At 44.3% G+C, this 13,971-nt stretch overlaps 1 protein-coding gene across 1 annotated transcript in view; it reads right to left on the reverse strand.

Moving 5' to 3' along the window:
• LOC122811369 (cyclic AMP-dependent transcription factor ATF-6 beta-like) overlaps window positions 1-13,971 on the reverse strand; it is a 1,192,927-nt gene that overhangs the window by 696,474 nt on the left and 482,482 nt on the right. The window contains exon 9 of the mRNA XM_044083167.1: window positions 7,214-7,305. Within this exon, the coding sequence (XP_043939102.1) occupies window positions 7,214-7,305 (92 nt within the window). The remainder of the gene's footprint in view (window positions 1-7,213; window positions 7,306-13,971) is intronic.

The raw sequence follows: 13,971 nt of genomic DNA on the forward strand, positions 1-13,971 counted from the left end.
ATTCCGCTCCCAAGAATGTCCTTGTTTGGGATGGTATCAGCCTTGACTTTTGTAAATTGACTGTGTATCCCAGTGCTTGTAGCAAGTAAATGACCCTTTGTAAATCTGTTGTCAACTTGCTTTTGTTGTCCCCTTGTAGCAGGCAGTCGTCCAGGTATGGGTAAATTTGAATTCCCTGTAGTCTGCAATGTGCGATTACTGCTGCCAGGCATTTTGTGAATACTCTGGGCACAGTAGATAAGCCAAAAGGCAATGCTGAGAATTGATAGTGCTCTGATCCTGCAAGAAATCTGAGGTATCTTCTGCAGATTGGTCGAATGGGGACGTGCAGGTATGCCTCCTTGAGATCTAGAGTTACCAGCCAACACTCCTTGCCCAGCATGGGAAGAAGTTGCTGTAGGGTCAGCATTTTGAATTTTGGGACAATGATGTATGTATTTAAGGTGGACAGGTCGAGAATTGGTCTCCAACTTTTTCCTTTCTTGGAACTAGGAATAGTCTGGAGTAGAACCCCTTTCCTTGCTCTGCTGTTGGCACTTTTCCACAGCTCTCATGTTTGCTAACTCCATTATCTGTTGTAGAGCCTCTGTTTTTTGATTTGGAGGTATATTTGGCATTCCTCTTTTGACTGGTAAAGTGTGGAAGTGGAATCGGTAACCTTGATCTATGGTTTGTAAAATCCACTTGTCTTTTGTTATGTGGTGCCAGTTCTTTGAAAATAAGGTTAACTTTCCGCCTAGAGGAGCTGCTATTTGTTCCCTGGTAGGCGGATTTAGGATTAAGTCACTGTTGGTGTGTTGATGTAGTGGCAGTGGTTGTGTCTGTGCCTCTGTTGTTACCTTGCCACTGTCGTCCTCTGTAGGCACCTCCTCTGGATTGGTTTCTGCCTCTGGAACGTCTACTCCTGCCCCTTTGAAATCTTGTGGAGTCAGGAAAGGACCAATTTTTGGCAGGCCAGTTCCTGCTAAACCTTGGGGGTTGAACCTGCAGGAAATCTTTAACAGTTTGAACTGATTTTGCCTTTTCTTCCATTTTCTTCATAACCTGCTGGGCAGGTGCACCAAACAAACTTGTCTTATCCATAGGAGCATCTAGCAACTTAGCTTTAACATGATCCGGTAGAGCTTGCTCCTTTAGCCATGCATGCCTTCTTATCACTGTGCCAGTCATGGCTGATCTAAATGAAGCCTCCAGTGCATCATAGCCACATTTTAAGGAATGGTTACTAACCTGTTGTATGTTATTTACCATTTCTAATACATATTTCTTGTCAAGAGATTCATCAGTGGTTAGCTTTTTAGTTAACTGATCGAGCATAAACTCTTGGTATTGTATCATGTGAAACTGACAGTTTAAAGCTCTAGCTGAGAGAGTAGCTGAAGTGTAAACCTTTTTACCCCATCTGTCTAATGACCTAGCTTCCCTTTCAGAAGGAATAGGGTTTTTAGCTATGGTCGCGGTTACTGCCTTGGGACCCTGGGATATAGTTTCGGGGTCTGCAAGTGGGGCCTTGTAAAGGTGGTGATGAGTATCTGGCACCCTGTAAAATCTGTCTGGTTTGGCAGGGGCTGGGGGTAATGAATCTGGAGCAGAGCAGACATCGTTGAAAGCATCATCTACCACAGAGAGAACAGGAGGTATAGCTAAGGGCCTGTGCTGTGGAAGGTGCAGAAAGGTTCTAAGTCTTTTTCTGGAATCTGAAAAATCTTGTTGCTGCCATTGGAACTGCTCGCATGGCATGTAAGGTTTCCCCAAAGGAGAATTCTTCTGGAGGAAGCAGCTGGAATGGATTCTTCAGCATCAGAATCTTCAAAATTGGAGAAAGGGGCCTCTGGCTGGTCAGTTATGTCTGATTCATCAGCAGAATCATCAGAGGACACTGGCTCAGGGGGCTCTGCCCTAGGTCTCTTCTCTGGGGGCTGAGAGGCCCTGTCAGGGTGAGATTGAGATCCTCTAATTAATGAAATTAAATCTTCTGCCAAAGTAAGCATTTGAGAACTAGAAGAGGGCCTGGTTGAGGGTGGTTTAACAGGCACTGTTTTCTTAGCCTTGGCTGCTTTAGCCCTGGCGAAGGCCTTAATGGACATGGCTGCTGGAGGCCTAGCAGCACCACGTGCTGGGGTAGAGACATCCAAGGGAATGGTGTCTGATAAGTCAGTGGCAACCACCGTAGTGGGTAAAATTTCTGAGGCCGATTCAAGAGTTGTAGCAGGGGCCTCAGCTGTAGAGATAGATTCGGCTGTACCTTGATCAGTTTTCTCGGTTTCGGCCGAAACCGAGACACTCATGTTTGCTTAAGCATGGTTTCGGCGAAACCACGGACCCAGTGTCGGTCTTTATCTTTGCGTTTTTGGCAGAAAGTGTAGTCGGAGGATCCGGCGACATAATATACGCAAAGTCAGAACCAAAAACTGTTCTGCAAACTCCGACCGGCGCCTAAGCGTTCGTCGGTTGAAAGAAGCGCAGGCGAACAGGCTGCTACGTGGGCTGGGCCTAAACAAGGCAGACAGTAAGAATGGAAATCTTTATGAGGTATTTGTTTCCCACAGGTTAAACAATTATTAACTTTTTCTGACATCGGCTGAGGCAAGAAAGAGTCCCCAGCGGGTACTTAGCTTTAGAAGTCTTGAAGTAGTATTCGGTAGAAGTAATCTCTGGATCCGACCGACCGGCACTTGCGAACAGCTTCTGCTTGGCGCCACGCCGCAAGAAAGACTGAGGAAAATGGCGTCGGCTGATGCCTTTATACCGAACCAGCAGAGATGACGTCGGGTGAAGTGCGACATCAGCGAAGCGGACCGGACTTTGGAATCCGGCCGACTGACGGGCTGCCTGACGACAGGACAACCCAGCTGTTATGACTGCAGATGCATCCATGAAGGACATCTGTGGTGTTGTCCGTCCTTATCAACAGTTGACCCTGTCGAAGAAATGGTCTGAATGTCTGAATTGCCAGTTTTACTGCCAGCATTTCCTTTTGATTTATGTGTAGGTGCAGCTGGTCTTGAGTCCATAAGCCTTGTATGCACTTGTCCAGCATGTGCGCCCGCCAACCGAGGTCTGAGGCGTCCATTGTGATGGTCTGGCTTGGTTGAGTGCTGTGGAAGGGCAGTCCTTTGTTTGATTGACAGGCCTGAGCCCACCATTGGAATTCTTGCTTCAGGCATGGAATTGTTGGAATTTGGGTTTCTAGGCTGTGCTTGTGCTGAGTCCATAAATTCCTTAGGTACCACTGTAACTTTCTCATATGTAGTCTGGCATGTGGAATCAATATTATACAGGATGCCATGTAACCCAGGGCTTGCAGGACTTTTCTTGCTGTTAGCTGGTTCTGCTTTGTTAATGTCATGAAGTAGAGAGGGAGTTGCTCCTGTTTTTCTACTGTCAGGAATGCCATTTGTTTTGATGTGTCCAGCTCTGCACCCAAGAAGGTTATCCTTTGGGATGGTATCAGCCTTGACTTTTTTATATTGACTGTGTATCCCAGGGTTTGCAGTAGATGAGTGACCCTTTTCAAGTCTTTTGTTAATTTGTTTTTGTTGTCCGCTTGTAACAGGCAGTCATCCAGGTAAGGGTAGATTTGAATTCCCTGAAGCCTGCAATGAGCAATTACTGATGCCAGGCATTTCGTGAATACTCTGGGCGCAGTAGATAAGCCAAAGGGCAATGCTGAGAATTGATAATGCTCTGATCCTGCAAGAAATCTGAGGTATCTTCTGCAATTTGGTTGTATGGGGACGTGCAGGTATGCCTCCTTGAGATCTAGAGTTACCAGCCAAGACTCCTTGCCCAGCATGGGAAGAAGTTGCTGTAGGGTCAGCATTTTGAATTTTGGAACAATGAGGTATGTGTTTAAAGCGAAACGGTCAAGAATAGGTCTCCATTGGTTTTCTTTTCTTGGTACCAGGAAGAGTCTGGAGTAAAATCCTTGCCCTTGTTCCATAGATGGTACCCTTTCTACAGCTCTCATCCTTAGTAAGTGAGTTATTTGTTTTAGAGCTTCTGTCTTCTGATTTGGAGGTAGGTTTGGCATTCCTCTCTTCCTTGGTAGAGTATGGAAGTGAAACCTGTAACCTTGGTCTATTGTCTGTAAAATCCAGTTGTCTCCTGTGATGTAATGCCAGTTTACTGAAAATAAGGCTAGTTTCCCGCCTAAGGGTGCTTCTAGTTGTTCCCTGGTAGGCGGTGCCAGAGCCAAGTCATTGTGGTTGTCCTGTGGAAGTGGTGGTGGCTGGATCTGTGGCTGTACCTCGCTGGTTGTTAGCCTGCCACTGACGTCCCCTGTAGACACCTCTGGATTGACCCCTGCCTCTTGAGCGCCTATTCCTGCCTCTTTGAGCTCTGGAGGTGTCTGGAAAGGACCAATTCTTGGAAGGCCAGTTCCTGCTAAACCTTGGAGGCTGGACCTGCAAGAAATCCTTGACTGTCTGGACAGATTTTGCTTTCTCTTCCACCTTCTTCAGCACCTGCTGTGCAGGAGCCAAACAAATTGAGCTTATCCATGGGAGCATCTAGGAGCTTTGATTTAACATGGTCTGGTAAGGACTGCTCTTTTAACCATGCATGTCTTCTGATCACTGTACCAGTCATGGCTGATCTAAAGGAAGCCTCCAGTGCATCATAGCCGCATTTTAAGGAATGATTACTGACCTGCTGAATGTTATGTACCATTTCCTGAACAGATTTTTTGTCTAATGGTTCATCCGAGGACAGTTTTTTTAGTTAACTGGTCTAACATAAATTCCTGATACTGAATCATGTGGAATTGACAGTTCAAGGCCCTAGCTGAAAGAGTAGCAGAAGTGTAAACATTTTTACCCCATCTCTCTAAGGCCCTAGATTCCCTTTCAGAGGGGAGGGAGTTTTTGGCAGAGGTAGCTGCTACAGCCTTGGGTCCCTGGGAGATAGTTTCGGGATCTGCAAAAGGAGCCTTATACAAATGATAATGTATGTCCGGAACCCTGTAGTACCTATCGGGCTTAGCAGGGGCCGGAGGAAGAGAATCAGGAGCAGTACAAGCATCATTAAATGCATCATCCACAACAGTAAGTACTGGAGGAATGGCTAAAGGCCTATGCTGTGGCAAATGCAAAAAGGTTCTAAGCCTTTTCCTAGAGTCTGAAAAATCTTGGCCCTGCCATTGAAATTGTTCCCTCATAGCATGCAAGGTTTCCCCAAAAGAAAATTCCTCAGGCGGGGAGGCAGAAGGAATGGACTCTTCTGCATCAGAGTCTTCATAAGGAGAAAAAGGGCCCTCTGAAGGGTTTGAATTATCTGATTCATCAGAGGAAGAAACTGGCTCAGGGGGCTCTACTCTAGGCCTCTTCTCTGGAGGAGGGTGATAGGCCCTGTCTGGGTGTGGTTGGGATCCCCGGATCAAAGAAATGAGATCCTCTGCTAGACTAAGCATTTGTGAACTAGAGCTAGGCCTGTGAGAGGGGGTCTTAGCAGGCACAGTTTTGGTAGATTTTGCTGCTTTAGCCCTGGCAAAGGCCTTAATCGACATGGATGCAGGTGGCCTAGCAGTTCCACGTGCAGGGGTAGAAATATCCAAAGGGATAGTATCAGATAAATCCTGTGAACCTGCAAGAGCGGGTGGGATTTCAGTAGCAGATTCAGCCATGCTGGATGAGGCCTCGGTAGGAGGTAAGCTTTCCGCCGAAGGAAGAACCGTGGACTCGGTTTCAGCCGAAACCGAGACACTCGCGGTTAACAGCGGTTTCGCGAAACCGGACGCGAGTGTCGGTCCTTTCCTTGCGCTTTTAGATATTTGCGTAGTCGGAGTATCCGACGGCATAATGTAAGCAAAAGCGGAGCCGAAAAACTCCTCAGCAAATTCCAGCCGACGTCTAAGCGTCCGTCGGTTGAAAGAAGCACAGGCTAGACAAGCTGCTACGTCGTGGTCTGGGCCTAAACAAGGTAAGCAGTAAGAGTGGAAATCTTTATGAGGTATTTGTTTCCCACAAGTTAAACAGTTATTCACTTTTTCTGACATCGGCTGAGGCAAGAAAGAGTCCCCAACGGGGTACTTAGCTTTTTAGAAGTCTTCGGTAGTAGTAATCTCTGGTTCTGACTGACCGGCACTTGCGAACAGCTTCTGCTTCGGGCGCCACGCGGCAAGAAAGACTGAGGAAGATGGCGTCGGCTGATACCTTTATACCCGAATAACTGCAGCTATGACGTCGGGTGAAGTGCGACATCAGCCGAGGCCAGACCCAGACTTTGGAATCCGGCCGACCGAAGGGCTGCCTGACGACAGGACAACCCATTTGTAAGGACTGCAGATGCATCCTTGAAGGACATCTAAAAAAACATTAAAAATGTGCTCTTGGATGTGGAAGACTTGCAGAGATGCTCCTAATAAAAGTTAAGTCAAGGTGAGAGGCCAAAGAAAGTATAACATGACTAGTAGTAAACCACATGTACAAATAACTCTGAGATAAACCACTTTGACTAATTTGAAGAAGCCTTCTGTATGTATTCTAATCTGTCAAGAAAGCCATTAAATTAAGAGAGAAGCCAGCATGATGGAGCATATGTATAACGTCTGAACGTGCACCAGCAAGAAGAGTACAGGAATGGACTCAAGTAGCCACAGGACCTGGGGGGGGGGGTAAGGGTAGCAAGGTGTGTTTACCATGTCAGGGGAAAATAATTACCCTAGGTAAATAGAGGCATGTTGGTGGCAGCTTACATCACATGGTTAAAAAAAAAAAGATTCCAGACAGAGGAAGTTTCATTAGTCAAATGTGTTCATCTTGATCGCAACAATAACAAGACAAAAAGGTTGTGAAGGTCCCCTGCTTCATTACAGTTTTTACTCACTCAGGCTCTTCTGCTGCTCTCAGGTACTTATTACTCTTGTCTTCCTCCTCTCATCTTCCTCCTCCATGAACTTTCCTACTGTAGTTCTCTCCCTCAGCTTTTGGATACTCTTTAAAGAATTCCTACCTAAATGAAATCCAGAGTCACAAACCCAATTTTTTTGCTCTGGTAGGCAGCCACTCTATATGAACAGCTCCACTCCCCATTTCTGTATTCTCATATTATATGAAACCCGATAAAAGCAGAAGGAACTGAAGTAAAAATTAAAACAGCAATATTCCTGAAGACAAACTTCTCCTTGATAAGGGTAACAAAAACATACTTGTGCCCTGCTTCACATACTGACTTTGCATTTTCTGAACATCTCAGCTTTGAGAAGAATTCATACCTGACTGGTCCAAAGCTGAAAGCGATGAACAGCAGAACCACCATCACACATACAGCCTTCCTGTTCCCAGAGCCAAACCTCAACTCAGCATTCTGTAAATGAAAATTGACAGGATGTGAGACAAAACATGTAAGAGGTCAGATCAGGTTAAATTATTCCTTGCCAGAATGGAACTGTTCATACACATTAGCAACTAACTTTCAGTTTATGTACACATTGGTAAAATTTCATCTACGTCTATAGAATTATTCACAAGTTTGATTTCTTAGAATACAAGTCAGAGGGTCTTAACCCATTAGTTTTAAACAAATTCAGACAGGTTAGTTCTTGGTACAGTACACATCACAGATTAATTTGATGAACCATTGGCAGGTCTACTGGCATACAGAGATACGGTCCTGACTATAACCCAGGTGGTGGGGTACAGTCAGTGGCTCACACGTCTACTGAAGCTGGCATGTGTAAGATGAACATAACTACTAGAGAAGGAGGGGTAGTACAGATCATGAGATATCACAATCCCCTTAGAGCAGCTGTGGCAAAAAAGAGAGTGATCATGGGGCAACTGTTCCGCTCATCAAATCAAGAGTGCAGTAGTCTTTACTGTGGGTGCATGGAAGAGTGCACTTGCAACAGGAAGGCACACCGGTCCACCACAGTGATACAGGTCACAAGTTCTCTGCCCAGAGGAGGGGTACTGACCATAACAGCAATGCCCGTATTGTTGGCATCTTAGAAAGTGGGCAAACTACTTCCATGGCTATCTGTATAAAGGCTCTCACCCCTAGGGGAAATAAATAGGTTCAAGTCTGATATTGGGAGGTTTGATGGCTGACAGGTCATGCCTAGCAGCCATGCAGGTAAAATGCACACAGAAAGAAGTGATGGACCATGTACTTAAAAAAGAAATATGGCCAAACCAGGTCCCAAGAATTAGTTAAGACAACCTTACTGTCGTGTATTATGACTATGCAAGAATGAGTTGCAAATACAGCTTAAATTACCAGCAGCTTTTCATCTTTTTCAATGCAATTCCTCTTAGCTTCATTCCAATCTGCAAGCATTGCGGTTTTACAACATTATGACTCCCCTTTCAAGTGTTTATCGCTACATGGTCTGTTTTTAACACACACAGCTACAAAGAGAGCAAACATCTAATTTGGGACAACTCATCTAAATGTACAAAAATTACAGCAAACTTTCAGTAGCATCAACACTGTTAAAATTACAGACTGTTTTAGAGCTGTACAATTTAGGAAAAAAGTTCCCAATTTGTATTTATAATGAAAATGTCTCAGCAAAATGAAACTGGTGCTATTCCTGGTTAAATATTAGCAAGTGCCCTTCAAAATAATGTGTAAAATACTGACAGTTCAAAAGTTGTGTCCAAGAGTCCACTATTCTCCAACACTGAAAACGTTCTTCTGATTTCAGAGCTCAACAGGGAATCCATTATGATACAAGGATTGTGACAGTAGAATATAAAATAAAATTTAGAGAAATTATTCCAACTAAAAAAATAGCAAGATACAGACGCTGATTTAAAAAGAAGTTCAAACAGTGCAAATACAAAGAAACACCTACTAAACTAGAGAAAGCAAAAATGGGGGAATATTAAGAAAGGAGGTACAAATACCAGAAGTACTTAAAAACTCAAAAGGAAGAAGTACAAGAATGATGACAAAAGCAGGAATTGATCGGGTGCTGTACATATGCAGCAAGAAAACTACTGAAACGTCTACAGCCACTACATACATATATATATCTATATATATATCTATATATATATATATACATATATATGTATACATATATGCATGTGTGTGTATGTGTGCGCATGCATAACAATCTAGATAATATTAACATTACCAAAAAAAGTAGAGTAACACAAACGTGGAATGCACTGAAAATGAATCAGTAAACCAGCCAAGAAAGGAAGCAAACTCTCGGAAGTGACATACCAACTGAGAGGTAAAGAATCTGAAGTGCTCGCACAGAAACAAATGGCACCCCAACTGGATGACTTGTACATTTAAGAAACGAAAGAATGAAAGCAGAGTACCTGTACTGAAAATATATCATAACACAAAATACCAGGACCTTCATTAGGAGAATCATCTGAAAACCTTATTACAGTTATCTAGAGGGAGAAAGAATAAGAAGGTAGAGCACAGAAGAAATTACTGAACAAGAAGAGGATAACCTAAGGAAAGACCTAACAGGTTTATCATAGACAAACATCTTAATATGAGAAAAAGAGACTACAGAAAAAGAATAAGACACTGACTGCTAAAAGAGAACAAAACAAATTAAACAAATGGAGCAATTAAGAGACAGCAGCAAACATTAAAATGTATAACAGAACACATGAACAACTGGACTAAACAGGTATAAAGCATTACTAGGAAAATGGAGTAAATTAAAAAAAATGAATATATAAAATTCACCATGAAACACTGACTGCAGACAACTATAAAATGTTTAAGAAAAGAAGCATCGTTACTATAGTAATAAAAAGGGACAAGATCAATGAAAACTCTATAGATACATTTTCTTAATAAAAGCAATACAAGTATGTGGTTACACATGAGGTTGTTGAAAAAGAAGTTATGTACTCACCATAACATTAAATGTGAGTTGTTCATCTCGCCTTCATTCTTACAGATGGGTTTGGAGCTGATCCTCGGCTCCGAGTCGGCCTATTACAAAGCTCGAGGTCTTCAGACAGCTCAAGGTCAAGTCCCTATCCCATGATGCACCTTGAGTTGCCTCATATCTTGTTTGCTGTGCACAACACCATGCGCCATTCTATCACTCTTTAGGACAAAACACATAGAAAGACTGAGCAACCAGAATACAACTAGTATCTCGGTCCTCGAAAAACTCTGGAGGGGGTTGGAGGGTGGGAAGTAAGAATGAAGGCGAGATGAACAACTCACATGGAACGTTATGGTGAGTACATAACTTCTTTATGTGATGTTGTTCTACCTCGCCATTAATTCTTACAGATGGGTAGCATCCCAAGCACCATCTTTATCGGGTGGCTCACAAGAGTATGTTTTTTAGGACAGTAGAACCAAAGGAGGCCCTGACCCTGGAGGCCTTGTAATGTGTGATGAAGGTATGAGGTCTTGACCACGTAGCTGCTGCACAAATGCTGTCTATAGGAAGCCTAGCAGAAAAGCAGATGATGTGGACACTGCTCTAGTAGAATGAGCTTTAATTTTGTGTTGTATCGGTAAATTAGCAGCTGAATAAGTAAATGTGATACATTCAGATAACCATCTAGACAGTGTTGTTTTTGCCACTAGCATACCTTTTTCTGGAATCTGAAAAGGGAACAAAAGTTGTTTTGATTTTCTGAACTCTTTTGTTCTATCCAGGTAAAATCTGAGCTGTCTATGAACATCAAGCTTGTGCAGCATATATTTGGTGTGTTTGGGAAAGAACACCGGTAAATCTATGATCTGGTTAAAGTTAGCTTCAGTACAAACTTTGGGTAAAAATGAAGGATATGCTCGCAGGGACACTGTCAGCAAGAAAAATAAAAATAAGGAGGCTTTATGGACAAGGTCTGTAGCTCTGACACTCCACGGGCAGAAGTGATGGCTACTAAAAAGACAGTCTTCCATGACAAGTATTTCAAATCACATGAGGAAGCTGGTTTGAAAGGTGGGAGAATAATGTGTGAAATCATAAAATTTAGATTCTATGGGGTATAAGGGGATCTTACAGGTGGTCTGAGATGAGAGGTCCCTTTGAGAAAGGCTTTGGATAGCTCATGAGACATTATGTTTAATCCATCAAAGCCAAAGTGAAAATCAGAGATAGCAGCAAGTTGTACCCAAACTGTTGCTGCTGCAGCTCCTTTACTGAAAAGCACAGTCAAAAACTCTAATATGGAGGAAATAGGGGCTTGGTAGAGATCAACGTCATTTTGAGAACCCCCATATAGAAAATCTTCTCCATTTGCTAAGGTACAGCTTCCTAGTAGAGGACTTATGAGAAGATATCAATATATGTTGCATTTCATTTGAGAGGTTATGGAACCTGGCTATGTTGGGAATTGGAGCAGCCAAGCTGTCAATTTCAGGGACTGAAGAGAGGGATGAAGAGCCCCTGACGAATACATCAGAAGATCTGGAACTGGGTCCAGAATCCAAGGCTCTTCCAAGAGATGAAGTCGAAGGAAGGGGAACCAAATCTGACAAGGCCAATGAGGGGCTATTAGAATGATGGTCCTTCCCAGGGCTTTTGCTTTCTGCAATACTTTGGGTATCAAGGGAATTGGTGGAAATGCATAGAAGAGGAGACCCAGAAGCCAATCGAGTGCGTCCCTTGGGGCTTCTCCCAGAGGGGGAATCAGGGCAAAGTAGCTTCTGCATTTTGTGTTCATCTGGTTGGCAAAAAGGTCGCAGCAAGGCTGGCCCCACCTGTGGAAAATTCTCTCCACTATTTCTTTCCTGAGGGACCACTCTTGAGGCAACAAAATTGCCCTGCTCAGTTTGTCTGCTATCACACTGGATTTCCCCGGTATGTGCGTTGCTATCAGAAAGTGCTGGGTGGATGTAGCCCACTGCCATACTCTTAGGGCCTCGCGACAAAAGGGATAGGACCTGGTTCCTTCTTGTTTGTTCAAGTACCAGACCACCAACATGTTGTCCGTCTGAATCCCAATTGTTCCCACAGGAAGAGAGTCCTGAAAGTACTGCAATGCCAAAAGTACCGCTCTCATCTCCAGGACATTGATATGCAGATGTGTCTCCTGTTCGGTCCATGGGCCTTGGGCTGTTCTTCCCTGAAAATGCCCCCCCACCCTATCAGGGAAGCGTCCGTGGCCGCTGGTGAGGGTAGGGCAAAAGAACGACCTATCGTTACATGAAGAGAGGTCAACCACCACTGAAGATCCTTTTTACATGTGTTTGTGATCATTATGAGATGAGACATTGGGAGCTCTTGGTAAGACCACTGAGTGAATAACAGCCATTGCAGAATCCGCATGTGCATGCAACCCAACGGTATCGCTAATACTGCAGCTAACTGCATGCCTAACAATTTTAGCAGCTCTGATGCTGGAGCCCTGTCTTTGGATATGATATCTCAAGACATCTGCAACAACTGGAAAGGCCGCAGAGATACCTCACTAAAAGAATCACAAGGCTAAAGCAGATGCCCTATGCTGACCGTCTAAAAAAACTCCACCTATTCTCTGTCGCATATCGTCTACTCAAAGGCAATCTCTGCTTAACATACAAGGGCATGTCAAACCCAGAGCTATTGGACATGCTCCACTTAAAGAAATCCCAATCCCTCAGAAACGCATGCTCCAGGGACCTAAACCTTGTCACCACAATGAACAAAACATGCTGGAGGGATAGGTTCCTGACCCAGAGACTCCCCAGACTTTGGAACAGACTTCCCATACATGTCAAGCAGAGCGCCTCTATGGCCCTCTTCAAAAGGAACCTTGATGATAGGATGGGAGATAGGAAATTCACCCCGGGGATCACGTCAGTCGCCCTGCTAGATAGGGGTCCAGGATAGTAAATACTGTGGGAAGAAATAGCCAGGGAATTGTTAGGGCTAGGCTTGTATAGGCCCTAGGACCGATAGCCTAGTACCAACCTATGAACCTAAGTTGTAGACCTGCTGACGTAGTAGTAAAACTCTTTCTGCTGGAAGTCTCAAAGTGGTGGTGGTGGTGTCCAATTCTGCTCCAATAAAAACGATATGTTGCAATGGGGGCAAGGCAGATTTTTCTGAATTTATTGTAATGCCCAGATGATTGCAAAGAGTACGAGTGGTGTCCCTGGCTTGTATTAGCTGATGCCTGGTGGTGGCGTTGAGGAGCCAATCATCTAAGTATGAAAACATGTGGAATCCTAAATACCTCAGGTGAGCCATGACCATTGCCATACATTTGAACACTTTGGGGGCTGTAGTGAGACCAAAGGGCAGGGCTCAAAACTGGTAATGATTGGCTCCCAGTCTGAAGCGCAGATGATCCCTGGATGGTCTGGCCATTTTTATATGGTAGTACGCATTCTGCAGATCTATCAAGCACATCCAATTGTCTTTCCCTAAAAAGGGAAGTATCGACTGAAGACTGACTATCTGGAACTTCTCTTTTTTGACAGATCTGTTTAGTCTGCTGAGGTCCAAAACAGGTCTCCAGTCCCCTGTTGTTTTTTGGAACTAAAAAGAATCTTGAGTAAATTCCAGATCCTGTCTGGTCTGCTGGGACTGGTTGGAATACTTTTTTCTTAGCAACGTTTAGTCTCTACTGTTGCTTGTTCCCTATAACTGGGGGGACCATCCGGGATTTTTGTTATCAATGGAGGGGGAGTGGTGAAAGGAATGAAATATCCTCTGGAAACTATACTTTGTACCCAGTTGTAGGTTCTTATTTTGAGCCAGCCGTCTGGTTACAAAGATAAGCGATCCCCAACTGCCTCCAGAGTAGAACAGTCAGGCCTCCTTTCAGGAGCACTGGTAGGGCTTTCCAAAGAACTGTTCTTTGTCGCCCTGGTTTTGCGGACCACCTCTGCTGCGAGGGCGGCGTCTTCCATTATTGCCACCTCCTCTGCCCCTGGAGGGGGGTTCACCACGTGTGTCCAGAAAGGCTCCTTGGGCTTTTTGGAACCACATCTTTCCTCCCTTTTGACCCTTGGGGTAGGGTTTGGTAGGGGTGGAAAAACGGACTCCGACGGCAGACAGTCTTGCCTTCCTGCTCACACCTGGTCCGAGTTTCCTTAACT

Source organism: Protopterus annectens, chromosome 9.part0, assembly GCF_019279795.1.
Source record: "Protopterus annectens isolate FY-2018-M chromosome 9.part0, PAN1.0, whole genome shotgun sequence".
Taxonomy (NCBI): domain Eukaryota; kingdom Metazoa; phylum Chordata; order Ceratodontiformes; family Protopteridae; genus Protopterus; species Protopterus annectens.